Genomic DNA, 17650 nt, shown 5'->3' on the forward strand with positions numbered 1-17650 from the left:
AGTCGAGGAAAGTGAATGGAACACACCGGGAGAGAACGATCACGGTAATTCCCGCTTTCGAGTAATCAATTTTACTACACGAGTGGCTATTTTTAGTAACGTGTTATTGGAATCGTTTCTAAAAAGTAATTATCATAGGTTACTGAAAATTTAAATTTACCATCGGTAATGTGCGAGACAAGTCAAAAAGGACTAATCAACTTTTAACATAGAAATAATTACTGTCGAATTGTTTTTCGATTTCTATTGGGAAAAAAATTATATTAAAAATACCTTTTGACTAGACAAATGATTTGTCAATAATTTCTTTGCCAACAAATATGTAACGAACGAAAAGGATACAAAATTTCAAATAATGTAAAAAAAATTATTAGATCAAGTAGGTAGATGTGTATATTATTCTTAAATTATTGTTACCGGTTTGACATTTTTCTTGCGTTATCTAATTTATTCGCTTTCTTGCCTCGATAAAATGAGGTGGAATTAATAGAATTGGCGCCAAAGAGAACCAAAATAAAATGGTCGATCACCATGAAGTATTCACTTTTTACCTTACAACGTATTCACAAATTTGGTTCTTTTATTTGTCGTTCGATTAGTACGGATAGTGGACGTTCTGTTGTCCGTTGTATTATTATAACTGTTACTCTTCTAGCGTGTTGTTGGATGATCTGTTGTGACACAGCGCCAGGGACCAACAAAGGGGAAGCAAGAGGACAAGAGTTACGAAAAGCGCCGCAGCGAATACAGAATTCGGCTCACGCGCTATCTGCTACGAAATTCATTGGTATTCCAACGAGACGCGCGTTGACGCGACCTCACCACCTCACAGCACACCTACTTCACCCCCTCCAACCCCTCCGTGATCCCCCCACCCCGCCCCGATCCCCACCCATGCTTCTACAATCGGTGCATCGTTGCGTGCGGCATTGCTTCGTGGGTATCTCGAAACGTCGCGCACGCGAACAAACGGTACACTCGTCGGACCGTTTTTGACGATCAGGTGTACAGTAGTGTCTCGCATAATGTTCGAAAATCGGTACCGTCAATTATCGATATGCGAAGCATAGATACAGAATTTTTGATCGAAACTAGTCGAACTCGTACGGTCTGTTCCGAAGAAGGCAATGAACGGGGGGTTACAATGGGACGAAGTTCGATCAGCTGGGCTTTGTTTTTGCAGCTGCCGTGCGCTCGAGTAGTGTTGGGAGTGATACCGCATTGGTAGGTATCACAACGTAACTTTCGATTCTTTACCGAATTATATCAAAAATTCGATCGATACTTTTACGAAAATATCGATTCCGATTTAATACATGTCGCTCAATATCGCTGGAACCAATTCTCAATTCAAATTAAAACATGTTTGTGATTAACGTCTCGTAGTAAAAGTTTCCGTACCATCGATCTGGAAGAACCACATTCGCAAATACATCGTAATTGTATAAAAACATACACAATAAGAGGAATATATAATATTGCAACAGAAGTGATTAATCACTTTAGATACCGCCAAATTTCAAATACCCTTTAAGAAAAATATCATCGTCGTTCGTAATTCCACATTCTCAAAATGTAAACGTTGTTATACACGTGACTCGTTCCGTACCGGATAATCGAAATTTGGATAATTGATGTTTCAAATGACCGACGTTCTGTCGTATCATTCGCTGCGTAATCAAGTTCAAAAATCGCGGGACGAAAGAACAGACGATTTGTTCACTTGAAACCTCACATCAATACCAAAGACGTTACTGTATTTCGCAATGCGTCCGGCCCGTTTGACCCGCAGTCGAGACGACGACAGCGTCGCTTCCGGTCCTGTCTTGCTTCGGCCGTAGATGGTGCCACGTGTCCCCCCTTCCCTCCCAGCCGTCGTCGAACAGCGAAAAACGGGAAGCGGGAAGCGGCGAGCAACAGGAAGTGGCGCGATGAACTGCGTCGGAATGTAAATTGAGGATCGACCGAGCCTCGAACAAAAGAAGAGGCCACGGGCGCGAGAAACGTTGAGAGACGCCTCGAGTGCGAGGTAAAGGACCCGCGCGGAAATACTGTAAAACCGTAAAAGGATCGCGATAAAAACCAAACAGCGACTTCATCGAGGTTAGCGCTTTAACCCTACCCCTTCCACTTCCCGTGAAGTACATATCGGCACGCGTCATCGTGACGAATTTCTTCGATACGATTCGATACGATTCGTTTCGACTTGTTTCGATTCGCGTTACGCCGCGTTCGACGTCGGGAACATTTTTTCTACAGTTCTGTGGACGACGAATCGACAGCGTCACGTCGATGGTAAAATACATCTATCCACAGGGGCGAAACTACCGTGCAAGTAACAAAGCTTGAGGGAACTCTTGTTCTTCGACTCTATTCAATTACCATTCGGTAACGTAGAGAAAAGATTAGTTTTAGTTTTGAAAAATGGCACGGTTCGTACACGTAATCTAACTCTTTTCTCATTTTATTTTAAATAATACTCAAAAATAGTATTTTACTTCTCGCAAATATTTTTGATTGGAATTTGTCCCCGTACAAGGTTGTATATACAGGGTAGTTCACACAACTGTTTCAAGCAATATTTGTGTTATCGATACAGTTAGAGAAAAATGAATGGTTCAAAGAGTACTACATTTGTAGATCTTAAAATTTTCTATGAATGCAATGGTGCATATGCATTCAATAATTGCATTATTTTTTTTAAATGAAAGTATGTTTGTTGAGACAGATCAAATCCTCTCGTCATTCTACGCAAAAGAGTATTAGTGTGAAGTAGTAAAAATGATCTAATGGCTTCGTTCTTTTTAGTCTGACTTTCTCTTCGTTAATGGTAAGGGCAGCAACTAGTTCATTGGGATGATTGTCCAGCTTATGTTTACGATATGTAGGAAATCGTACTAATTCGTGTACGTATTTAACTCGATAATCTTGTTAAAAGAATCCAACACAAATTTTTATAATTAACATCCAATGGAAATACTGAGATCTCGACAAGATCACAATTACTTAAACATAATTATACACGTGTAATTTATACTGTGGAATAACTATATCCGATGTTTCTATACAAGATTATCAACAATAGAATAATATATATGTCCACCTCTGCTGAGTTTAGTTTCTCCATGTATTCCCCATGAGAATCTAAACAGGACAGAAGTCACTTCTCTCCCATAGTACCAACTATGCTTGTACCGACCCCTAGAATCTGTTCACACGCAACATTATCCGCTCTTATGTACATTTCTTTGCAGGCCTACCGCATTTATTCATAACTAAACTTCAACTCTCTTATTTTCGAGAGTGATAATTTTAATCAACTTTATTTTAATAAATTGTACACTGAAACGAAACAAAATTAATTTTATTACTTTTATAAAATATTTTTATTTTATAATACTCTTTATATGAATACATAATTTTTCTAAAATGTTTCAACTTTTAATGAAATTTCATTTCTTCACCACAGTTTCATTCAATTATTTAATACTACCTAATTCATTTGCACTATTAATGTATATATACACTCATCCATATTGTGAATGGATAGTAATGACCGAGAATAGCGTAACACAGTTAAACAGCGTGTTAAAAATTTTCCCTTCCACATTTAAGGAATTCCCCTGATTTGTTACTAAAATACCTTATGGGATTACTGTATTTTTTAACAAAAAAGAGAACAATATATATATATATATATATATATATATATATAATATAAAAACTTTTTCTTTATTTTTATTCTTCAAATGTCACTGAAATATAAAGTTTACAATACTTCCTGAAATGTTTGTAATTAAATGTAATAAAACAAATTTAATAATAAGAGTATATTTTTCATTCTTGCGAATAATGCAAATGGGTTAATTTTCTTCGCGAATGTAAATAAGGTAACCAATACATGTACTTGGCGAATAAATAAATAAATATCGTACCATTTCCGTAATATTTTCTTTACGTTCGTAATCAAGACGTTATCGAATAAAATCGAATCAAATTCCAAAAGCGGTCACGGTGTGTTGAATTTTGCGCTTCGCGACGATGCACATAGGAAGAAAGTGATGCGAAGAAAATTGAAGAAAAAGGACAAGAGGGAATAGAAGGAAGGAGAAAATATTTGCAGAAGACGCACGAGGACCGTTACTGTTTCAAATAAGCGTTGTTCGTGACCATCGGTTGGTATTACAGAGCAAAATTTGTCGTGTTTCCGGATTCAGACACCTTGGAAACTCCTTTTGTGACTCAATATTAGACGTATTGAAGTAGGACTGGAAAGTTGTTACATATATCTCATTTTTCGATAATACACTGTTCTGAAAGTATAGTTTGTGGTTAAAGACCAACATAGCATTTAGAATAGCAACTTTAATTAAATAGATTAAACAACGTTTCGAACATTTTTTTTTAATACAGACCTTCAATATAAATGTATAACAAAGAAATTGTTACTAGTTGTACTACTATACGAAACTACACAAAAGAAAAATTTGTTACATAAAAGAATCGATTATAATTGAAACAAAACATGATCTTGATAAAAAGATCTCAAGTCTTAAGACCTTACAGTTCGCAATATTTTCCTTTTTATCGCGATTCTGTTTATTTACGGTAAAAATGATGCTAGGGACACAATAAAAATTCTACAAAAAAACATTTTTAATGTTTTCAACAGTTTTATTTTATACAAACTATGTTTTATATATTCATCATTATGCATTTATATAATGAAAAAACTTACAAAGAATCAACAAACACAAACCACTGTCAATATACAGAAATTCCTTAATAAAAATCCGGATTTTTGTTGAAGAACAAACTCACTATAACTCAAAATTAAGATTAAATAGAAATATATACATATATATATATATATATATATATATACACACACAAACTTTTTTTATTGTTTTTACATGCTGAATCTATTCTCAAAGCAAACATTTGTTTATACAAATTCTTTTTTTTGTTTTTATGTACAAAATTTATCCTCGAATGATGAATTATTTTTAGATACTTTGTCAGGAATTTTGATTGAAAATTACTTGAGTACGGAAAAATAAATATATTATTTTTCCTTAAAAAAGAAAATAAGGAACGCTTTTATTCATTATAAATATCCACATCACATTTTACAATATAATGTATGATTTTATAGGTATCGTAATATCTATAAACATACTGTATTGAAATGATAGTACGATATTTTGCCGGTAACAAATGAGTCAAGCGTTATCGGCACCGGTCAAAACGTATTTGAATTAGAGGTTATAAAAGACTCGTCAATGGTTACTAAATGTTGAGTAACGAATTAGAAAACAAAAAAGATGCAATTTCTTTAAAAAGTAAATTAAAACGAAATAATCCAGAAAACATGGGTATTCAGATATTGGAAAGTGTTGCCGAATAATGTAGAAAATACTTATGGAATATCACGTGGTCGTTTAGCATTTAACCCACATGCCGATTCTCATTTACGTTTCACAATACATTGAATGATTATTTTGCAATTTTTTACCTTAACCAATCGTTTGGGAATATGACTTGATTCAAACAGAAATATTCACAAAATACGTACGTATTCGTTTTCACCATCATAATCGAACAAATCAGCATGGATTAACGTCAGCAAGGATGAACGTCATCTGCAACGAGTCATTTCACTGGTGATTAGCTTCGAAACGTGCGAGTAAGGATGTCCGGAACGTTTCGATATCTTTCCTAATTTATCTTTTCCACTCTTGTTGCCTCCCGATTATGAGTTTTTATCCGCCGGAGTATCTGCAAATTATGCTATAACGACGATAATACGAACCGTTCCGATCCTCGCTCCTTCTAAGCCTTCTCTTACATTCCATGGTTCGTTATTCTCTCAGAATTAATTAAACCCCGCTTATTAATTTCATCGTGCGCTTATTTGCATCCTCCTCCCTTTCCTTTGGAGAGCAAACTGTTGACTTCGCCATCGAGAGTGTGACGCTCGTAGGTCTAGTTACAGGTACCTCGCCTTATTTTCATACATGTCTATGAAACCCATGATTTTTACTAAATACCTTCAACAACGATCGAACTTTTCAAATTGGACGACATTGAAAATCTCATAAGAGAGATAAAATTTAATTATGATATGGAATTATCACTTGTAGATGGTCCGAACCAATCATGAAAGCAAACGACACCAGCGACACGAAAACGCGAAGTCGAGCAACAAATATACCTTTTTTCATGACTAATATTTTTTTTTAAATTTATTGTTTATATGACTATGTCATAATATACAATTTAGGCGATCCGTTCATTGCAATAGATAAAATAAATGCATAAATACTAGATAATAAAATCATGTAGGTTCTATGCTTAAATAGTACTGGAAGAAAAGTTACGCAACGTTTTCGATAGTTCGCGCTGAGGTGTTTCTCGTACTTCATGTACGAAGGCATTGTTGAAATCCACGCAGTCTAATCAGTTAAATTAAATACGAAGAAAACTTTAAAGAAAGATGGTACTTTGCAATGGAAATGTAATATTTAGACCCGGTAAGTAAACATAATAAAATTTCTGTATCATTTTCTGAATATTTCACAATTAACCCATATTATGACGCCTGATCAATAGCAACAAAAAAAAACATGGTGTTTGCATTTAATTTCATGATGATTAAGATTATAAGTTTTAACTGTTTTTTTTTTCAGTATTAAAACAAGCTGTGACACAATTATTTTACATTAAGCATTCTTTTAAACGAGTAAGAAAATTTGACTATAATTATAACTCAATTTCTATGACTCGTTGCTCGTTAACGTAACTCTGATTGAATTACTTTTTCAGCAAAGCCTGTTAGGTGGTCACTTATGTGTTGTCTCACATTTACCGAATGTCACAATTCAACGATTTTACGCCGAAAAAAAGGTATATTTGAGAAATAAACCACATTGTAATGTTGGTACAATTGGTCATGTTGATCACGGAAAAACAACGTTAACTGCAGCTATCACCAAAGGTACATTGTTTGCATCTACAATTCATTGTTTAATAATTTATCCTACTATTTTATTAAACATAATCATACATAGTAACCGTTCTTATCCTTGTTAGTTCTAGCAGAAAAACAATTAGCAAAGGTAAAACATTACTCTGACATTGACAATGCACCAGAGGAAAAAGCACGTGGTATTACTATTAACGTAGCTCATATTGAGTATGAAACAGAGAATCGTCATTATGGACACACAGATTGTCCAGGACATGCAGATTACATTAAAAATATGATCACAGGCACAGCACAAATGGATGGAGCTATCCTTGTTATTGCTGCTACAGATGGTACAATGCCACAAACAAAGGAGCATTTGATTCTTGCTAAGCAAATCGGTATTGAACACATTGTTGTGTACATCAATAAGGTAAGGTTTTGTTACCTACATTAAGTATTAACATTACAAACATTGCTTGAGTGCTGTTGAAAATTTAAAAATAATGGGAACTGTAAGTTGCTTCTTCATTAAGTTTTACTGTAATTACTTTTCTATAAACAGATTGATGCAGCAGATGATGAGATGCTAGAGTTGGTGGAAATGGAGACTCGAGAATTGATGACGGAATTAGGTTACGATGGAGACAAATTGCCCATGATTAAAGGCAGTGCACTTTGTGCATTAGAAGGAACCAAACCTGAAATCGGAGCAAACTCTATAATGCAGTTACTGGATGCTATAGATACTTATATACCAACTCCAATTAGAGATTTAGATAAACCATTCTTGTTACCAATAGAATCTGTTTATTCAATCCCTGGTAGAGGAACGGTAGCCACAGGTAGATTGGAGCGTGGTAAATTAAAGAAAGGTACAGAATGTGAATTGATTGGTTTCAATAAAGTCATAAAGAGCACAGTAACAGGAATAGAAATGTTTCATCAAATATTGGAAGAGGCACATGCTGGAGACCAGTTAGGTGCTTTAGTTAGAGGTTTGAAGAGAGACGATATTAGAAGAGGTATGATATTGTGCAAGCCAGGTACAATGAAAGCTTATGATCATTTGGAATGCCAAATGTACTTGTTGACCGATATAGAAGGAGGGAGAAAAAAACCCATCCAAAGCTTTATACAAACTCAAATGTTTTGCAAAACATGGGATGTTGCGGCACAAGTTAATTTATTAGACAAAGGTTTAGCCATGCCCGGTGAAGATTTTACGTAAGTATTATGTTATTTGAATGAAAGGTAAAATGTATCAATATTATATTAACAACGAACGAATGCATTAAATATGTTCTTCATAGAGCTGTAATGAAGTTAATAAGACCAATGGTTTGTGAAAAAGGATTACGATTTACATTAAGAGACGGACTTTGCACTTTGGCAACTGGAGTAATTACATCTATTCTGCCATCGCTCACTGAAGCAGAGCGAATTGAAATACTTGAAGGTAAAAAAAAATTAAAGAAAGGGGCACAACAGCAAATGTAAATTACTCGAAAATTTCTCGAAAAAAAATGCTTTAAAAAATAATAAGTTAAGAATCTTATACACGTATACATTTTTGTATAGCTGCATTGACGCGGTCATTGGTTTTCTATTCATTCTTATAAATTGATTTTAAATATTACATAAGTTCTACTAAATAACATGTTACTATAAATATTCGTTTATTTCGATACTACGTTTTAGTCATGTGCAATTAAAAAACATCCCTTATAAATACCACGTAATAAACTTCTCATACAAAATGTTTTTCTAGTTTATTGCCACCGGAATGATTGATTTTACATGTCTATAACGCAAACTCATTTTTTCCCCTTTACTTTGTTTAAATACAGCTTTTCCGAAGGATACAAGACAACGTAACGTTATGCGCACGTCTGAACGTTTTAGAAATGTTGTAACTTCAAAAACAGTTCAAGGACGATTTATTGAATCCAATACATCATTGGTACAAGCTGCTTTGAGCAGAACAATGAAACACGATACGTAGTGTTTCCCTCACGTTTCTGCAATTTGCTTTAATCAACCAAAGTACTTAATTATGTACACTTTTCACCGTGCACTCGTGTATTTTCATCGGTAACAAACCGGGGAAAGTAAGGAAAAGGACTTATATACCGTTTTGGCCTCCCAACGAAACGAATGTTTTTGTATAGAAAAGAAAAACACTGTTTATATAATTTAAGTCGAACAAATCATACATTCACCTTCGCTTATAAAAATAGTAAACAGTCCTCATTGTCGAGGACAGGCGCAACTGACTACAAACCGTGCTTCGCTCCAATAGTAACATTATTTCAAAATACAACACTGTGTCTGGATGTTGCAGATTACTCGCAAAGACGATTACTGCATTGTTCAATCAATTGGTACATATACATCAATGCTTTTTCTTTATTCGTTCATCATCACGTGACCGGGATGTGAAATAATAGCAAAGGCTATGTTATCGTTTGGTAAAGATTCAGCTACTTTGTGAGCCCCTCCGAAAGATTTGTTGTTTCCAGTTTGAATGTCTGTGTATGTGTAAACAGTGACTTCTAAATATCAGCATTTCGTGCGTATCGAAAGATTCTTTCTTATAGAATTAATCATTTACTTTCGCGATTTACGGAATAGCGTGTTCATTCATTCGAAAGTTAATTTATGTACTGCATTCTCGTAATAGGTGCAAACAAAAATAGCAACAGAAGTTAAATTACTGTAACCGTTGCTTTAAAACCGATCGACATACAGTTTGTTGGAAAATCATACGTTATTTATATTGAATGCATCATGTCATATAACATATGTGCACTCACGCATATACATTCGTACTGCATGAGTAAAACATGTGTAACAAACATGTCAAGTATTAAATGATTTTTAGTTTCGATGCGTAAAATTTTAAATATTTGTGCATCGGTCAAATCGTACGTTCACACCGGTAAGAAGTACGTTATGCTAGAATTACCCCAATACTTGTACAAAATTAGAGGTCACGTGTTTTACGCTCACGCACACAAATCCCTATGCGCGCAAAAGCAACGTTCAATTCCTGTATCCTTTCGTTAAGACAAAGCTCATGAAATGTGAAATCACAGAAACATTTTTACCGTTATTATCGTTACGTATCGAACAAAATTTTACGCAAATTGTAATTCCTTCAAAGAAAGAATCTTCGACCTATCGAGAGGCACAAGAACGTAACGTGCGAGGTGCGTTCGAATACGCTGTGCCTCTGTTCAGATCATACGCGCGGCATAACAAACTAAAGGTCTTCGTCATCTTCTGGTAATGCAGTCTCTTGGGCTTCCTTCAGATCTTTTTCTATCTGTTGTTGCCATTGTGGGTCCATGGTAACCTCGGGTGGAAGAAGAGCTGGCATAGCGACAAATTCTAGATTTGGGTCGCCAATCAATTTACGCGCCAACCATAAGAAAGGTTTCTCAAAGTTGTAGTTGCTCTTTGCACTGATATCGTAGTACTGGAAACAGAGAAAAAAAAATGTTGGTCGTTATATTAACAGCCCACAGTTTCAGAAAGTTTAGCACAAATAAAAAATCAAATTAGGACAAACATCAATTTATTCAAGTTTTGCAAATTATTAGAAATAAATATTGTTAGGTACGATTAAAAAAAATTTCAGAATAAAGACAGGGTTAAATTAACCGAATTTAAAGTAGCACATTACCTGTAAATTCTTCTTTCTATGGAAAACAATGCTCTTGGCTTTTACTTTCCTATCCTTAATATCGACTTTGTTGCCACAGAGTACGATAGGTATATTTTCACAAACTCGCACCAAGTCCCTATGCCAGTTTGGTACATTTTTATACGTTACTCTTGACGTAACGTCAAACATAATGACAGCACATTGTCCTTGAATGTAGTAACCATCACGAAGACCACCAAACTTCTCTTGTCCAGCCGTATCCCACACATTGAATCGAATTGCTCCCCGATTCGTGTGGAAGATCAAAGGGTGTACTTCCACGCCTAAAGTCGCGACGTATTTTTTCTCAAATTCACCGGTTAAATGTCGTTTGACAAATGTTGTTTTTCCAGTACCACCATCACCAACCAAGACGCACTTGAAAGTAGGCATATCAGATTCCGGTGCCATTCTGGTATCGTTATTCGACGATTTATCCAAGTAAAGAAACGATGAATCTGAAAAGGTAAGATCAGTGACGCTCAATCAAAGAATCGTTAATCGAAGAAAACAGTTTCCACGTCACAAGTATCTTATACTAGCGCATTTATAAAGTTCTCGATTAGATATCGTTGTAAGTAAAACATTTACGCTATCATATCCTTCAAGAGTATCCACTGTTTCGAAATTGCTGGAAGATGCTAGATCGTACCATATCACGCGTTAAAAACGTGATCCGCTACTCACCAACCGAACGTAACTATAAAAAACGAGACGCATTTCTGGACGCTAAGCAAATGCACCTACCAAAATGTTAGTTGGTAGTACTTTCGACGTTAGCTCGAAAAGCCGGTTGACCAATATCCCGCGCTCTTAGACCGCAAGCCGACGTAGAAATTCACCACGTTCTGTTAAGAGAATGGCGCCTCCCGTTGTAACACAGGAGACTTTCGCGCTAATCTCGAAATACGACTACGTGCAGTTATAGCAAAATCCCGAACTATCGAACAAGTTGACGGTTAATTTACACTAAATTTATGGAAATCCGAGGATGTTGGTACAAAATTTCCCGGCAAGTGATGTGTACGTGAAAATGACCGATAAAACTTACCCTGCGACACAGTCGTTATGGCTCACAATGGCGTTCCTTTGACTCGACGAGTAGGGGTCCGCTTCTTCGTCATTTGCTAAATACAACAAGGTTCGAATTAAGAGAAGCATTCATTTGACGTGATATAGAAAAAAATATTTTGAATATTTTTATCGCTCGATTGTCAAAATAATACGTATGTAATTATTTTTTTGAAAAATTACAATAGGAGCTTGCAATGATATAGCGACATCTATTCCATGCGCGCCACATCGAGCCGGTACCGAAGAATTTTAGTTTTCAACGGAAAGAATCACGTTCTACGTAAGTACATAAATGGAACGAAGTGCTGGCGCGCGAGAGCGCGTTAGGTCGCAAATGGCGGTAAATATGAAATTCGAACATCGGGAACATTCGATGTTCCATTTTCATTCAAGTTTCTTTTACGAGGATATGTTTGAAAGGGGTCAAATATTGACAAATTAAAGGCCGAATGTTACAAAATTGAATATTTTGGTAAACTTCGTTTTGTAATACAGATCTGAAATTGATACACAGTAATTGATAATATGAAACGTATATGTAAAATTTATTAACACGAAATATTCGAGATTCCTCGGATCGTTTTTATAACGTGAATTCGTATTCACGTTTACCTGAAAGAGTGAAGTTTTAAAAGGAGTGTTTTGTTTTTTTTTTACTTGTTATTTATAGGAAGGGGCTACGACGAAATCTGGGCCGGTCCTGAGTAGAGTTGACGTCACCGGCGCATGCGTACCACAACGGACGGCACTGCAGAAGCAGGCGAGTTCGCGAGTATATCGATTTTACGATCGTGTCTCTCGCCGCTAGTGCGTCCGTTTCCTTTAGTTTTTAGTGGCCGTGCTCGTCGTACATGGATAAAATCGTGAATGGAATTAGTCGCTAGTTTTTCCACTTCGTACACCCGCTGACTCGCAATTCTTCGTCACCCTCGCCATGACCAAGGATAGATTAGCAGCCCTCGTCGCGGTGAGTTTCGAGTAGATACGTATATTTTACTAGAAACCAAGCCGATTCATCGAACAAGTCAGTCTGTCCGTTAACTCTCTCTCACTCCCTCCGTCATCCTTTTCCTTTCTTCGTCTGCCTGTTTCTGCATCTTCTTAACTCGCGCGCTTTCTCTCTCGTGTATCTGAATTCGTGTTTCACGTCGTCCGTAATATCTCTCTTATATTCTGTCTCTTATTCTTCGACACTTTGTTTTATTTTTATTTTATTCTTGCAACGTTTAAAGAACCAGCGTCCGTACCACATTGTATACGTGAAATTCGTTACTGTTTTTTTCGGTGTAATTGAAACAAATTTTTCTTTCGAAAATGCACGCCTGTCATTGATCGAATCGAAGCCCGGACGGATTTTGTCTACGAGGAAAGGCGTTTCCGAGGTGTCAGTCGTATTCGTAGACTGTCAACTGTCGAGCACTTGAGCAGAGTGATAAAGAGACAGACAGATACATGAAAATAAAGACTCAGAGTATGAGAGAAATACAAGATTTACTTTTTTTTTGAATATCGTTCGAGTATCGTGAACCTATTTTTCGTGTTTCTTGACAGATATTTTCATAGATTCATTGGAAGGTGACCGATTCAATGCATGAATAGCGAGTGTCGATGACTCACAGGCGTCGACTGACATTTATGAAAAGCGTGTACCGGGGCGTATCTAGGCGCACGACATGTATTCGGCGGCTCTTGTCGTTTTACTTTTTTGTTCTGTCGACTATCCTCGTTCCATGGATTAATCTGTCGGCGTTAAATTTTTACCGCATAAAGCATTTATCTCGAATTCTAGCAGACACCTGTCGTTCTGATAATATCACGACGACCAATCGTGAATGGTCGTCATGTGATCCCTCATTTCTTCACGGTGTTAATCATTAGGCATTTACGGAAATTTCATTCGTTCGTAGAAGTCGTGCACGCTCGTTACTCGACACTGTTTAGAGCGCGTAAATTACGACTCGACTTCGATCCATTTCGAAGCTCGGATACGCGAGCCGGAATAGAGTTGAAAATGACCGAATAAACAATCCGTACTCGGAATATGTCGCGACGATTTCTCTTCGTCATTCTACGCGTAGCAAAAATATTTTTTTCTCGTATTTCTCGCGTTTCATTTTGCCAAGGTCACTATTGGTGTATTTTTTTACTACGATTATATATTTCCGATCATTTTCGATGTATACGTTTGGTAATTTGTCTCGATCCGTAAAAGTAATTTGTCTTTTAATTGCATCTTCTAGCGCAGCGTTCGGATTACATATATTCTCTCTCTCTCTCTCTCTCTCTCTCTCTCTCTCTCTCTTTTGTGCGCGCGCGCTTGTTCCTTGTACGAAATGGGTTCACTGTAGGTTGGTCGTGTCGCGCAGAGAGACAGTTACGAGGGACTCGTGATTTATAGCGTCTTATGATTCGGTTGTATAGCAAACAATGAAGAGAAAACACTCGCGCGATGCGAGTTCGTGTCAAAAGGGACACGAAGGACGGTTGCTTGGAACATTCCAGTTTCGGTTACACAGGGAGCGCGAAAAGACGATTCCCGCGATGACATTTCCGAACGAGAAAGAAGATTGGGCGTCCCTTCCTGTGTTGCGTTTTGCCCCTAAGATTTACATAACGAGTCGCGCGCTAATAGCCTCGATAACGACTCTCGAAGCGTCAGGTGCCGCCGAGCGTCGTGCGCATCTTCGATACTCGCAAACGAAAACGATTCGGCATTCAAGGGTTCGGCCGATTGGTTTTCACCGCGAACGGTCGACAATGTCTCGTGGCAAATTTCGCGTGGTCGGCATTTCGTAGATGGGTAGGTAGGTTAAGGAGGTACGAACAAAGGCTGTCGATGAGAGGTCGATGAAAACGGATAGAAGGGACACTCGCGCGGCCGATTAATGTTCCGACTTCGAAAGATCCGATCGATCGTCGCGAGTCGAATCGGACGGTCGATCGGACTCGGCGAAACGATTTTTCACGACCGCTACGGTGAAACGAAACGAAACGAAACGAAACGTGAGAAACGCGGCGCGGTCATTGATTGCACCGGGTCAACGATAGCCGGCTCAAGAGATACAGCGAACTCGTACGTTGAATAAGGTACGAAGTAGGAGACACGCTTGGTTGTAGGAAGATAAGTACTCAAGGTCGCGACGGGTTCTAATTTTAGGCAATGAAGTACGGTAGACGTGAAGTTTTGGGAAAAGGCAACCAATCGATCGAGCGTGTTACCCGTAACGAAACTGAGGTTAACGCATCTCCCGGTATCGTTTCTAACATCGTAGTAACCCTTTGCGCTCTCGAGGCGATTCCGAGCCGCCGTTTAATTTAACGTAGCGTATTCGCTCCGTCGAATCGAACGGAGAAACATTAACAAGGCTCGAAGTTCGGATAAAATATTTTTTAAAATGTAAAAATACGTTTAAGTATCGAAATGAGAAAATATGATTGAAAATTGTACGCGCGGTGTATTCGAACTTTTTGCTTTGAGAAATTTCGTTCCGCTACCAGTTTTCCGTCAGAAAAAAGCTTCGTTAACGTAGCACTCGAGTACCATTCGAGAAGCTCACTGTGTTCCTCCTATCGAGTATACAGGATTTTGTGTGCTCGACAATGCAACGGTCATAAGCGTTTCTTAATCGTACACGAGTACCGCGTATCGATCGTGTGCACTGCGTACTACAACCGCTCTGATTGTTATCCGTCCTCGTTAATTACGGCTTTGATATTCGTAAGCAAAGAATTCGCCGGCTTCCTTGCGGCGGTGGCGCCCGGCGCGACAGTTGGGTCTTCGGGGTGTCTCGGAATGCTAGTTTTTGCCGCCTTCGAACGAGAAACGACATGAATTTTTTTTTAATCAATTCGTTGGATCAGAATACATCTGGACTTTTTAAGCTCGCAGTCCTGATCGCTGTTTTTTAAAGGGTACGACGCGAAAATGGTTTAAATAATTATTTTCTTAATTTAAAATGGTATAAAAATGATGCCTTGAAAAGTATTGTGAAATCTTAACGATATTGAAGAGATTCAAAATCTTCAGTCAAGCTAATTACTTTCCAAACTTTTTGAACGGTATCCCTTTGCAAAGAAAAGATAATTCCTGTGTTCGAGATAAATAGACAAAAATCTTTTAACATATTCATTTTAATTCTTTCATAATTAAGTTGTTTATGATTTTCACCGATTGAATTATTGATTCTCATATATTAACTATAGGGCGTAACCCCTAAGATAGAGAGAAAGGGGCATGAATGAAAATTCTCAATGTAGACAAATTTGGACAACTTAAACATTTTTTTCCACATTAATACATTTGTCGTTATAGTTTAACAACCCTAGGAATATATATTTTTTGCATTATTTTAAATATTCCACGTATCTTATTTACCAAATGCTTCCATTCTTCGATTAAAAGAAAAAATTAAACATTTATCCATTAATACGAGAGTTAACAATTCAATCGGTGAAAATCGTAAACAATTTAATTATGAAAGAATTAAAATAAATATGTTGAAAGATTTTTGTCTATTTATCTCAAGCGCAGGAATTATCTTTTTTTACAAAGGGAAAGTGTCATTGGCTTGACTGAAGATTTTGAATCTTTTTAATATCAGAAACATTTCACAATACTTTTCGACGCATACCATTTTATACCATTTTAAATTATGAAAACAATTATTTAAACCATTTTCGCGACGTGTCCTTTAGATATTTAATTTAAGTCGAAAAATATGATTTCCTTATTAGAAAAGGTAGAGAAAAGGCTTATTTAACTTTTTTATGTAACGTTTAATTATTAATCGATATCAATGAGTGGAAAGACTATAGGAAGTAGCCTTAATTACCTACGAAATGATTTTACTCAAAAAACTTATTTTAACTTTATACTTATAAAATTTTATTTTAAATCCTTTCGGCCGTTTAGACGGAATCATGATAACAGATACACGCGTGTACTTATGTACGCAAATTCAAACACTTTTTGTTGTTATAATAGTGAAAACGTCATCGAACGCGATCGAGAGGACGTGAAACGTGTTTTTTCTTGAACAAAATCTCGAAATTTTTCTCGATTGCAATACATTTCTTACAAGTCGAAAAGTAATAAAAAATTCAACCGATCGCGAGATCTGTCGCCGAACATTCGTAATCGGACGATTAAGAGCCATAGAGTGAGCTGCGATCGCGTCTTCGCACGGTGAAACGTAAATAATCTCGAGTGGAGATCTAAAGCTTTTTACTTACGTTGGAAACAAGGGAGAAGTCGCATAAGCTAGAACCAGTGACCTCGGCGTATTGTTATTATTATTTTCTCTGCGGAGAGATTCGCCGATAGTCGCCTACGTGAGAGGAGAAATGTTCGAAAATAATATTGATTACGGTAACGGTAATAGGGACCAACTGTAGAAAAACGGACGTATTTTTCGGTCGACCGTTCCTAACGCGTGCACACACTATACACATTGTTCAGCGTAACGCGAACGTTCGATCGCTTTCAGAACCCGCAAAATAGATCTTGAGGCCGTACAGGTTGTCACTCGCAGGCGGACAATTTACACGATCAAAATTACCGTATAACGTACACGATACGACCCAGTATAGAACGGCATGCGCAGCGTTTCTCGAAAGACGAGAATGGAATTTAAATTATTTCATTTGTCGACAAGTTCCACTTATGTGTATTCCTCGGTATACGTGCTTCGGTGCGCGCGGTTAAGTGGAGGTTAAGTAGTTGTTCACCCGTAGTTCTTTAATTTACTACCGATCGATTATAATGATTCTATTCGTTGATTTTCAGGCCCAGTCGGACGACGATGACGTGGCGGACGATGTGTCCGTCAACGTTGGCGGGCAAGATGATTTCATGACAGAGTTTTTCGCGGAGGTAAGTGCGAATCTAATATACATATTTT

The 17650-nt window shown here is 37.1% G+C and overlaps 3 protein-coding genes across 10 annotated transcripts in view; 2 read left to right on the top strand and 1 right to left on the bottom strand.

Moving 5' to 3' along the window:
• Positions 1–6321: 6321 nt before the first annotated feature.
• Positions 6322–8468, top strand: LOC143147311 (elongation factor Tu, mitochondrial). Its single transcript, XM_076312441.1, has 6 exons — positions 6322–6533; positions 6690–6742; positions 6826–6997; positions 7093–7400; positions 7533–8194; positions 8281–8468. The coding sequence occupies exons 1-6, from the start codon at positions 6497–6499 to the stop codon at positions 8465–8467; spliced, it is 1419 nt and encodes a 472-aa protein (XP_076168556.1). The 5' UTR covers positions 6322–6496; the 3' UTR covers position 8468.
• A 254-nt stretch (positions 8469–8722) lies between these two features.
• On the bottom strand, positions 8723–11820 carry Ran (RAN, member RAS oncogene family). 3 transcript variants are annotated; one of them, XM_076312446.1, is made up of 3 exons: positions 11728–11820; positions 10656–11134; positions 8723–10448 (listed from the first exon to the last, which is right to left on the bottom strand). In XM_076312446.1, exons 2-3 carry the CDS (start codon positions 11085–11087, stop codon positions 10233–10235), a joined length of 648 nt encoding a protein of 215 aa, XP_076168561.1. In that variant the 5' UTR covers positions 11088–11134; positions 11728–11820; the 3' UTR covers positions 8723–10232. The 3 variants fall into 3 exon arrangements, with proteins under 3 accessions (XP_076168561.1, XP_076168562.1, XP_076168563.1); XM_076312447.1 differs by lacking the exon at positions 11728–11820 and adding an exon at positions 11424–11695; XM_076312448.1 differs by lacking the exon at positions 11728–11820 and adding an exon at positions 11268–11407.
• Positions 11821–12472: 652 nt separating this feature from the next.
• The window catches only part of Syx1a (syntaxin 1A), a 59050-nt gene continuing 53872 nt past the window's right edge, over positions 12473–17650 (top strand). For 4 of the 6 annotated variants that reach the window (XR_012992233.1, XR_012992234.1, XR_012992235.1 and 1 more), the window contains exons 1-2: positions 12474–12717; positions 17536–17622. Coding sequence is in view for 2 of the 6 variants with exons in the window: in XM_076312444.1 (XP_076168559.1) it covers positions 12685–12717; positions 17536–17622 (120 nt within the window). In the remaining 4 variants the exon portion in view is untranslated. Of the gene's footprint in view, positions 12718–17535; positions 17623–17650 lie in introns of all 6 variants that reach the window. The other 2 variants (XM_076312444.1, XM_076312445.1) reach the window with 1 other exon arrangement.

The sequence above is a fragment of the Ptiloglossa arizonensis genome, chromosome 5, assembly GCF_051014685.1.
Source record: "Ptiloglossa arizonensis isolate GNS036 chromosome 5, iyPtiAriz1_principal, whole genome shotgun sequence".
Classification (NCBI taxonomy): Eukaryota; Metazoa; Arthropoda; class Insecta; order Hymenoptera; family Colletidae; genus Ptiloglossa; species Ptiloglossa arizonensis.